General features: G+C 41.9%; 1 protein-coding gene across 2 annotated transcripts in view; it reads right to left on the reverse strand.

The window, feature by feature from the left end:
- ENKUR (enkurin, TRPC channel interacting protein) overlaps window positions 1-12,226 on the reverse strand; it is a 300,940-nt gene that overhangs the window by 272,388 nt on the left and 16,326 nt on the right. The window contains exon 5 of one of the 2 annotated variants that reach the window (XR_016315458.1): window positions 10,209-10,538. Coding sequence is in view for 1 of the 2 variants with exons in the window: in XM_089693780.1 (XP_089549906.1) it covers window positions 10,365-10,538 (174 nt within the window). In the remaining variant the exon portion in view is untranslated. Of the gene's footprint in view, window positions 1-9,690; window positions 10,539-12,226 lie in introns of those variants that run through there. The other variant, XM_089693780.1, reaches the window with a different exon arrangement.

Below are 12,226 nucleotides of genomic sequence, written 5' to 3' on the forward strand. Positions count from 1 at the left end.
TATACTTCCAGCAGAGGTAGAGAGTCAGCCAACTGTAAGTGGATTCAAACATGCTTGAGACAAACACAGGTCTATACAAAAATAAATTGCTAAAAACAATTTAAAAATATATTAAAAAATGGGGTAGACTCAATGGACCACTTCATCTTTTTTTTCTCCTATCACTTTATAATGTATGGACGTTAAGGAAAATCTCCCCAATGGAAAACATTTACCAAAAAATCCCAATAGGTTCTAGCCCTTCCCTGGGAGCAGAGAGGAGACCCATGTTGTTAAGATCATATCTAAAGCCCAAAACAAAAATATTAGAAATGTAATGGTTAGATTTTAACTCAAGCGTTTGTTGAATATTTGTTCATCAGAACATTTTTGCTTGCCATCATTGAGTCAATTAATTTTATTGTAAAACCCCTGGAAGGATCAACAGGATTTTTTTTGCACTTATCAAACAGATACAGTATAATAAAAGGCTTCCACTGGTATTTTTAACAAACCAGAAGACAGATAATAAAAGAAGTTAATTTTTGGGGTTTAAATACCCTTTAAGGCTTTTTATCTCTTACAATCAAATGTTAATGCCAGTTACATTCTCCTGGCGAAAGGCAATAGATATTGGAATTTCACACCATATTTGTGACTTTTGTGTGAATGCTGAGATGTTCGCAAAATATTATTTATTATGCACTGAACCCTAAAATGTAACTTTTCTCCTCTACAATCCCACCTACTGCTATCCCTAAACGAATCCCCCCCCATATATATATATAAGTAACATTCTGGGGCATCAGCTCCCAATCATGAAAGGATCGGGGGGAGACCTTGTGGTGTGTCATTGGGAGGTGGCTACTTAAACCCAGAAGAAACGGCCTCCTCTCGATGACAGCAGGGGTCCTGAGCAGTGACAGTGGAGAAGTGGATCGCAGCAGGACAACCCTACTGGTGTCTAATGGTTGTTTAACAGTATCATTTCAGAAAAACAGTAACCTTTGCTACCTGGATAATTTTTCTAATCTTTGTGTTTGGCAACACTTTGCAGAAAACGTTGATCAATTCATAGCAGTACCAGGTCAACATTTAGGTGGAAGCCAGTTGTGTTTTTGGGAGAAAATTAACACTAACATAGAGTAAATATACAAACTCCATATAAGCAATAGTTTGGGGAGAATGTATCTCAGGGCTGTTTGGATACAAGGCTGCAATGCTAACCAGAAAGCCTCCTTGTTGCCCATCATGTAGTTTTCATAATGGGTTTCAGTGAGTAAATTATAGGAAATATGATAAAACCTGTCTACATTGCTGCTCAGCATATATGTCCTTTATATTAATGCCTATATTGACAGTATATTCAGCAATATTTACAGAGAACATTCATATTAAATCTCTGCACACAAGTATGTTGATTTTCAGTTAGTGCATACGAGTAAATTTGTTCATCACAGAGAATATGGCAACAATTTATTGTCCCCAATTAAATTTTAATCACCTGGAGTTCAGAAAGTGAATATTGAAAGCTATGCTTAAAAATTATGATCACATTTGCTGTTGTTCATCTGTTTATGGTCAGCCCAAAGCTGGGCATATACTATCTAATCATATTGTACAATCTCTATTGAATCCCATGTACATTTACCAACAGTATGTTCTATGAAGACAAACCTAAGAAATCCATTCAATTTGTAATAGATCAGTGTTGGAATACAGTGTTCATGTATTTTGTGCAACAACTACATCAGTATTTAGTATATATTTTTTCTTCAACCAGTAGATGGCAGTGTTTATAAGTGTGTATCTGCATCTATGTATACTCGAATGACTTTCCTCTGAATAATAAACTTTTCCTGTTTTCCTTGTTGCAGTGAAGCAGAAAAGCACACGTGGACTGTGCACTGTCTGTTCTGTAGGGCCATATACAGGATTTTTAACAATCAGGCAGGCCTTAGCACTACATAGTTTATGGCAGATGTAAAGGAGATTGTATAGTGTATGGCCAGCTTCTTGCCGACCATATACCAGTTAAAGCTTCCTTAAGCTGGGTACCAAAAGTTGGCCTGTTTAGCAGGAACCTGCCATCTATCTCTACATGTGTACCGTTGTCTGTTCATCAGAATTCGTTCAAATGACTGATTTGTGTTGAATTGGCATACTGGAAAGTCAGTATTCAATCATCGCTATTCTGATGGGGGGATTGGGAGCCCCCCTGTTAGAATACGCTGTACAATGATGCAGTGGAAGAGATCCCTGCATCCACATCGTTTGTATTGACATGTGGATCTGTGAGGTTTTTTTTCGTTGAATCTGCTGATTAAACCAAAAAAGAACTCATTGGGGTTGATTTACTAAAACTGGAGAGTGCAAAATCTGGTGCAGCCGTGCATGGTAGCCAATCAGCTTCTGCTTTCAGCTTGTTCAAGTTAAACTTTGGCAATAAAACCTGGAAGCTGATTGGTTTCTATGCACAGCTGCACCAAAATGTGTACTTTCCAGTTTTAGTAAATCAAACCCAATGCACATACCCAGCTTTAGTATTGATCTGCTATTAAACTAAATATTCATTGGTAGATTGGTCATTTGACAGATCAAATCTAAAGAAAATCTGAAGGTTGTGTGGCCAACTTAAGCTATTATGTGATTGGTTGATGTGTATTTCAGCACTGTAATGTAGAGACACAGGAGTGCCTGGTGTAGTTCCCCAGTATGGCCACAGAGTGTTGCTGTAGTTAGCTATGGGAATAAGATCATTGACCCCTTGTAGAGAGTGGATGGTGTTATCTCCTAGCTATAGAGAAAAAAGAACAAATCGGCACTGGGAGGGGACTAAACTTAAAAAATAAATTAATAATAATGGGGGCAATAAAAAGAATATTTATAGAATGATTATAAAAGGCAGTAATGTTACAATAAAAGGATAATACAATGAAAAATGACAGATGAGGCATAAAAGTCCAAAATCCAGGGATCCTAAATGGTGTATGGCAGGTGAAGGCAGCTCCCCATAGAGCGAAGCAGTACTCTGCAGAAGATAGAAACTGACAAAAGGGGGCGCCAATCTGAGTGTAGAGGTCTGAAGAAGTTACTGCTTCATAATGCTTCACCTGACATTTTCCTGCTCTGCCATTGGTCGCCCGCTGAGTCCCTGTCTTCCTTGCGGTCCACGCTGGTTTTGGGGCCATTTTCAAACTCTCTGCACTGCTGACAGCTGACGGCTCCATCCCCATTCATCCTGAACGACCCGGACCCACACCGCTGGTGGAATGATGGCTTACCAAAGGATTACCTTACCATGCTTTCTTACTCATGATCTTTGTGAGTAGTTTTAATACCCTATGTTATTAATAAATTAATAACCCTCTACACTCAGATTGGCACCCCCTTCTGTCCATTTTTATCTACTAGATAACCACTAGAGGCCCCCAGAGTAGTAGTAGGGTTATCCTAGAAAGTGTCAGTCCTTCCCATGCCAGTGTAGGTCATTTTGGGAAGAACCAAGCAAAGATGTAATCTATGAGGCTCTATCTCTTGGAGCTGCCACTTACAGAAAGCAGGGGAGGAAGGTGTAGGACTAATTGGGACTTCTGTCATAGGATGCAGGATTCTGCTTAAAGGATAAGTTCACCTTTGAGAACATTTTGCATGTTCCACCAATGCAATGCTGCAGCCTCCACCCGATCCCCCCGTGGCAGCAGTATGGGGAGAAGTTCCTCGTACAAGCTGTCACTTTTTGAACAGAATGCGGCTGTGAAGGGCTCCACCCACACGGGCATTCATTCACAGAGTTCTGTGGATGAATGAACCACAAGTGCATTTTATCGCAGCACTGGGCAGCACAACTGTAGGCTGTGTTGCAGCGTGAATGGGATACACAGGAAACAATTGTTTCCTGTGTGCCCCTGCAGTGACAGCCGTTATACCATGCAGTAAAATGTCACCACATATAGTGTGAATTAGCCATTATGGTTCCATGGATGGAAAAGGGAATCCTCAGTCTCTTAGTAGCAAGCTAGTTTCCAGTGCAAATCTGGAGGAAAAACTAGCCAGACTCTGCAGTGCAAATATTATATGTCCAATATAGTTTCAATCTTAAAGTGATTCTAAAGGCTTATTTTTTTTTACAAAAAATAACAAACATGTATATACTTACCGTATGTGCGCAGTGGTTTTCTCTTCTGGGGTCCCCTGCTGACTCTCCTGGCCCCTCCCTCCTGTCGGGTGTCCCCACAGCAAGCAGCTTGCTGTGGCGGCACCCACTGCTCCGTGTGTCCATTCACAAACATAGCTGCCCCACCCCTCTCTTTTCTCATTGGCCAATGGCTCCCGCTTCTGTCTCAGCCAATGAGAAGAGGGAGTCCCAGGATAGCCAAGACTCCAAATCACATGCATATTGTACGGTGTGCAATTGGAGCCATACAATTTGTACGGTTCAAATCGTACCACACCCGCACCAAAAACGTCCAGGACCCTTTTTTTGGCCCGCACTAGAATCGGATCGCATGGGTATTCACACTCATGCAATCTGATTCTGCACATCGCTTCACGTTTTGTGGACCAATTTTGGGGTGTTGTTAACTTAACATGAATGAGGTGCGATTGTGATGCGTTGTGGAATTCACACAGAAAATGCCGCAAATTCTGCACCACATCAGTGTGAACCCCAGGCTCAAACACATTTCCACCTCTACTTATCGGCACATCCTTGGAATATTGTAGCATGTGGTACTGGAAATATCACATTCCCATTTTGTCTGAGTAATATGTTTATAATCAACAAAGTATGACAGTCATTCATGTTACAATTACTTATAGCCTAGAACTGTAACTAATGAGAATTACTATCATATGATGGTCTGATGGACTTCCTCCAGGCACAATAATGGTCTAGTGTTCTGTACTGAGACACATCAGGTTGGACTCTAAGGGGAGTTATTTACTAAATCTGCATGGTGCAAAATCTGGTGCTGCTTTACATATAAACCAATCAGCTTTCAGGTTTTATTGTGTACTGTCTGTGATATTTTTTTATTTGCACTAACATACAATTTTCAGGGCAAGCTTTCTAGGTATGTCCCCTTCTTCAAGGCCCAAATAGTACTGCTTGGACCTTGAAGAAGGGGACATACCCAGAAAGCTTGTCCTGAAGGTTGTATGTTAGTGCAAATAAAAAAAGTATCACCGACAATACTCAATTGTTTCTGTCGCAAGTGCACTAATACGACTGCAATCACCGCAAGCAGGTTTTATTGTCAAAGCTTAATTGAACAAGCTGAAGGTAGAAGCTGACTGACTCACTACCATGCAGAGCTGCACCAGATTCTGAGTACGCTAGTTTTAGTAAATCTGCCCCTAAGCCTTTTTACAAAAAAAGGTTCATATTTATAATAAGGCTTTAAAAACCCTTACTTATACTTCTTACAAACAGGTTGCGGGTTGATTTGCTCATATGACACATTAAAACAGTACTCCAGCCAAAAAAACAAGCAAATAGCAATAACAAACAAAAGGTAATAGCCCATTAAAAAAAAACAAAGCAACAAAACTGGCCATTGCTGCAATATTCATCTTCAGTTAAGATTTCCTGAGCACTTTTTTTCTGCTGCTAGATCCTGTTTCTGACCAGCATCATTCATCCCACTTCCTCTGAGCTTAGGTTGCCCTTGACCAGCCCCAGCCTGTGACTGGACAGTGAAAGGAGAAGCAGCACAGTGATGAGCTTATCTCTCTGTCACACTGCTCTCTCTTCCTATCAGTATGCTTCTTGTCAGAACATGAAATGATTGACTCCTTCCACTGATTCTTCCTCTCATACTCCAACCCTGCTGAACGGGGACTGCAAGAAGTGTTTACTTCTACCGCTTGCATTTAAGTAATACATTTATTGATGTGTTAATAATTGTGTGTTTTATCCACCTGGAGTTCCGATATAAGGAGACCATGTGACAAAATACATGTAAAGCCCACTCCTTGACCATTTTATATTTGCCTTTACAGTGCTCCTCCATACAGCACCTTCTTCCATGGCTATCACTGCAAATATCTCTGGGTATCGACAGCATCTGATCTCCTCCCATAATGCAGTGCTTGGGCCTAGCGGCTAGTCAATTCATACACCGAGCTGCAGCTTGGCCCTGCCACCTCCCTCTTCTGATTGGCTCACTGGCTGTAATTGACAGCAGCTGGAGCCAATGGCTCCCGCTGCTGCCTTAGCAAATCAGGGGTGAGAGTCCCTGGAGAGACAAGACACTTGTGGAGATCGCTGGATCAAGAGGGGGCTCAGGTACATATTAGAGGGGCTGGGGGGAATTGCTGCACACAAAAGGTTTTTAAAAACCTTGAGCCTTTAGAAGCACTTTAAGCTATGTATGGCAGGCTTACGTTTGTTGGCATTGCTGGATCAAACGTTGGGCATTCAGCCTGCAAGAAACAGAAAAAAATGACTCAGAACCCCGTGATTTCCCATCAACACTCAACATTGTATTCAGGCAGCTGCATCTCATGCGGCTGCTTACACTATTGAACTGTGACTGCATCCAGAGTCGGGACAAAGTCATCCAGCGCCCAGGGCCAAGATGCCAGACTGTGTCCCCCCCATTCATTATGTGCAAGCTTATGGAAAACTACGCCCAGCAATCACTCTCTTGTCAGCCTCGTAACAGAAGAATGGCATTCCCCATCCCTACAGTAAACCATTGCGCCCAGGGCAGCAGCCCCTCCCGTCCACCCAATGTTCTGGCCCTGACTGAATGTGACCTGATAGGAAATATTCAACCAATAATTTTCCATCCCCCCCAATTTTTTAATTTTAAACCTGAGCTGGGTGGTGTTTACAGGGCCACCCACAGCTCGAATTTCATCTGATATAGCAAGAGTCACCAAAACTTGAGCTGTCCATAGGGCTTTAGATCATTGTTTAAAGTGTATGTAAGCAGCATTGTCACCCTCTTTTGTCAAGCTGTGCTGCCTGATACTTTTCGCTTTGTCAGCAAATCTGTTACAGGTAACATTTCTTGTTGGATGATTGACAGTTAGGCCGGCAATACATGGGTCAATTGTAGAACGATTTTTTGTTAGAAAATCGGACCTAAGAATAAACTGCCGACTTTTGCTCTGATAGTGGGGCAATGGCACTGGCCAATTTTCGTGGTTCCTCCCCATTTCGTTTATCGGGCATGCTGAAAAATTTGTGAAAAAGACCAATTTTCAAAATCATTGGTGGCACCATCGGATTACAGAATGAACAATGTTTTCGGTCGCAAAATCGTTCGGAATTTAATCCATGTATGGCTTTAATTTGAACATTTAGCAGCTGAGAGAGGAAGTTCCTGCCGCAGTGACATCACTAGCTTCTTCTCTTCCAAAATCCTGTTCTACAGGGACAAAATTACTAAGGCAGTAGTCTTGAGACCACTCATAAAAGCAAAGGAAAAAAATTTAGTTGATTTTTGTTATTACAAGACCTATAAAGAATTAATATTGTATGCCTGCACTAGTGTGAAAAGCAGAATCACATACACCTTCAATCATAATAATGGATAAAAGGGTCAATCCGTAGAACCACATGCTGTTGGGACTGCTTTCTGTCATTGCTCCCATGCTCTACAAGCTCCTGTGACCAATTATGATTGTATTTGTAATCAGATAGTAATGCTTGACAAAGAAATCTAATGTGTCTCAAAAGCTTGTATCATAGGGCTTATGCACATAGGCTTATTGCAGCATGCAATGTATAAAGAAGTCATATTTTGGCACCGGGAGCCACAGGTGTTGCAAATAGTCGATTGTACCAATGAATTACAGGAGAGAGTTGAATAGAGGTGTACGCAGCTCCGAGAGCGTAGGAATGCGCACCCATTAATGTAAACAGTCACATGTTTACACTCAGAACTATGAATACCCGCATACAGCCCTCTCCTGTAATTAATTTGTACACATGGCTGTACACAACACCTGTGACTCCAGGGTGCCAAAATACAGCCATATTTTATGCTATATGCCCCAATCAGCCCATGTTGTTTTGGACAGAATACAGAATAGTTTGTTATTTTTTCTTGTTTTTTGTTATCCATTGAACATTCACTTTACTTCCTCTTACAATGGGAAGTAAATGAAAACCTTGTCCAAGGTAGGGGAAATCTCATCCAAATAGCTGTCACCCTAATGGTGAGATTTCCTCTCACTGCTTTTTCCAGTCACAGCTGTAAAATTTGGAATTTACAAATACTTTCTAGTCCCACAATGGCCACAAGGAAAAATAGTTGGGGTGGATTCAGCAATAATAACCTGTAACATGTTCTAACCCCTCACTACTCTATTCAAAACTTAATTAAATTGGTTGTAATACTCACACATGAAAAATTAACAAAGCACATCCTTCTATAGTATGTACTAGTCTGAATCTAATGTATCCAATCAGGGGCGGACTGACAATTCATGGGGCCCCCGGGCAATAGGGGATCATGGGGACCCTGTGTCCTTGCCCAAACTCAAAAAAGCCTATGAAAAAGGTACCAGAGGCATCTCATGGGGCCCCCTACTGACCCCGGGCCCTCGGGCAGTGCCTGAGTTTTCAAATATTCAGTCCGCCCCTGCATCCAATACAGTTCCTCCCTGATCTCTACACTCTACTACCTGCATGAATCACTGATAGAACTCCAATGCAGCCCATACATTAGTAATTTTTTTAATGTTCAAACAGCAGGTTGAACAAAAAAAATAACCTAATTACTCCATCTACATACTTGAGGTGGATGGAGGAATCACTCCTGTTGAGCTACTGTGTTCTGACAGTAGAGAGAATTCACTGATCAGCGCTGCCAGCTAGAGAGCAGGAGATCAACTTCTGTACAACCATTCTGTCCATACATGGTTCTACATTTGGCTGGACCCTGCGGAACCAGTCGAATTTTGATCCATGTAGCCTAAGCAAACACTACAAAGCGTTGGTCGGGCTTCCCCAGCCTTGTTTGGAGCCGCACAACCTTTGATGCACTGGTGGTCGCTGTTTTCCAGTTCTGGTTCCACCTATTTACCACCCGCCTGGGTCCTAGAGCGCAGAAGAAATCGTGTTTGGCCTAAGCAAACACAACAGCCTCCTGGGGGATTGCCAACCTCCTTCCAGCACATAGCAGAAGACACCTAGCCTCAGCTCTGTATGTTTGTCTATGAGCCTGCGTACAGGGGGCGTGTCCCTTCCTTCCAATCATCTGCTCAGATTTCACGGAGCTCTGTGCTCTAGCTCTGCAGTGTGATGTCAGTTCCCCGCCCCCCTGCTTTCTGTTGCTTTCTGTTGCTTAGAAAAACCCTTTCATCTGTGTGTTTTAGTAGGCTCTACAGGGTTTACAATCAATTTAAGGTTTTTTTTAGCTATATAAACACTTCAAAGAAAACTTGCCATTAGAAAAATACCAGAGCTTCAGACTTCAATTTATGTACAGCACTGTGTACAGCAAGCTTCTGCAAGGCAATGGTAAACCTTGGGGATGGTTTGAGCAGTTTCAAACCTATAGGCAATACTGGTGACTGGTAGTTGCCCTCTGCTTGCCTTTATTGGGCACAGTTTACACAGTTAAGTCCTCCTTAAATCCCTGTATGTAAATATTTACATTATTGTAAAAAGAAAAAAAAAAGAATCATCAAAAAAGAATTCACTAGTAATGACATCTGGGTTCATACAACTCTATGTAAGAAAATACAAATAAAAACCATAGTAAAACCTTTTAATAAGAATCAAGAAAAGGTTTAAACAATGAAAGAAATAGTTTGTTAGAAATATATAAATTACTAAATCCTGAAAGCTGTTGTTTAAATATGGCTTTTTCTGCATAATTACGTTGGTCCACCTTGGACCAATGTGGGTATAGATGTACCATATCTGGCTGATCCCTGGAGAAGCTGGTAATTTCTGTAGTAGGCACCACTACTACAGTGACCACCAATAGCTTCTAGATCATGTGTAGAGCGGCTTTCCTGCTGCTCGGTAAGTACAGGAGGTCACTTGCTGGTTATGGGCACTATTCAGAGAACACTTCACATTTTCTCATTGGACACAGCGGAGAGATTGGACAGTGATGTCACGATTCCATAGGTACGGTACATGCCAGGGCGGACTCATGGGGCCCCCGGGCAATAGGGGATCATGGGGCCCCTGTGTCCTTGCTCAAACTCAAAAAAGCCTATGAAAAAGGTACCAGGGGCATCTCATGGGGCCCCCTACTGACCCCGGGCAATGCCTGAGTTTCCAAATGGTCAGTCCGCCCCTGATACATGCATATCTACAATCATCCAAACTGGACCAGTGTAACTATACAAGCCATATCTAAATTCAGCTTTCTTAAAAGCGCACTGTCGCCTTCATTTTGTGAGTAAAGTGATGTCTAGTTATTGGCTATGTATATAATCTTGTGTCTTTCAAACACATCAATATCTCGCTCCAGCTGTCTCATTTCCACTTCTAGTTTCTCTTTGTGAGTCTTTTTGGGTGGTGTGTCGATCACAACGGAGAGGCCTTGGTATTCGTGGTGAAGCTCATCCCAGTTTTTCTTCAATCCCTACACAAGAAAAGGAAACATTTACAAAGTAAACTTCTGAATAGCCTTAAGCCCTGGTTCATACTGCGACTTGCCATGCAACTTGCGACACATAAAGTCGCATGGCAAATGAAAACACATTTATTTCAATAGCAACTGATCCAATCAATGTGACTCAAGTCAAAACAACTTTTAAAATGGTTCATGTACTACTCTGATGAAATTTCAATGCAACTTAAGTCCCATAGACTCTCAAGTCACATGAAAGTCGCAAGCAAGTCGCTTTGGAATTCACATGACAATGGGGTCGCAGCAGTGAACTGAACCTTAATCTGAGCATCTGAAGATACAACCCTTTATGTTTTACAAGTCCCTCCTAAATCTGTGAAAAACCCAATCAGATTATGTAATACTCAGATTAGAGGGGACCTTGCATAAAAAACACTAACTGAAAGCAATAACATTATAAAACATCTGAAAAATATAAGAAATGCTTACCTTACATGCCAGTGATGCCACTGGGCCTTGTAGCTGGATTCTGGGAAAACTGAGGATCCCAAATATTACTAGAAGGCACTCCAATGCTGCTCAGAAGCACATTTTGAAAGTATTTGGGATCTTTATTATTTCCATGTTCCTACAAGAGAGCCTTATGGTGTAACCCTTACCTAGGGAAGCCTGCCGGATACTGGGGTGTAAGGTATTTTTCATATTTTTGTTCTGATGTTTTACTGTGTTATTGCTTCTAGTTTGAGTTTTTTTATTTGCAGGGCAGATGGGGGGGGGGAGGCTGCAAGGTAAGCGGACTGAGCATTTTCCTGTATAATCTACATTGCAATGTTTATAGGATTTGCATTAGCAGTACACTAGTATATCTTTTGCCTAGAGTTGCACTTTGAGACGAGTTTTCATAAATCACTTTTCTTCATTATTGGGTTTCTAATGATCCACTGGCTTTTCAGGACAGTATTGAGCATGAAGAAGATGTAATGATTACAATATAACTGCAAACAATTAAATTTATTATGCTATTAAATAAGATTTGTTTCCAATAAGAAGGTCTAGTGATATGGCATTGCAGCTGTTACTAGTGTTGTTATAGGGGTTACAGGCACCGTGTAATTTTGTCATGTTTGTTTTTAGGCAGGTGCAGTCTGCTTTCTCCACTGTAGGTGGCACTTGACTGGAGTGGAACTGCAGCAGGAGAGGAAGTCAGGAGAAACTTGGTTTCTCTATAAATTCCTCAGTCCCTGGGAGTAGCGTTCTGGTTGGCTATGCTGTATCCAGGTGACCCTGGCAGCCATCTTGGGTCAAATACAGCCTTTTTAAGTCCCTGCCGTCAGGTTTTGTACACATTGGCAAAGTGACTAGTGTGGAGAGAGATACCCCATCTGTCAGAGACAGCGCTAGTGGTAGGAAAAGGTTCCAGAGGAGTAGGGAACGCGTAGGGCCTTCCCTTCTTGAGCTGGACCAACCATGCCACACTCCACTCCAGACGCTGTCCGCAGTTCGTCCCCAACACCATTGACTCTCCGCTGCATTGACTGTGAGTTCAGGTTGTTGTGACTGCTCTGCAACAAAATATTTGTTTCTACATTCCAGGCATCAGTACCATTACTGCCGCCCCACCATGCTGCACCTAGTCCACAAAATTGGTATTCAGTGTCACAACTGGGAAATCCACTCCCACCAGGGGCAGAGTGGCTGAT

Source organism: Staurois parvus, unplaced genomic scaffold, assembly GCF_062004578.1.
Source record: "Staurois parvus isolate SC_StPar_1 unplaced genomic scaffold, SC_StPar_1.0 ptg000636l, whole genome shotgun sequence".
NCBI lineage: Eukaryota > Metazoa > Chordata > Amphibia > Anura > Ranidae > Staurois > Staurois parvus.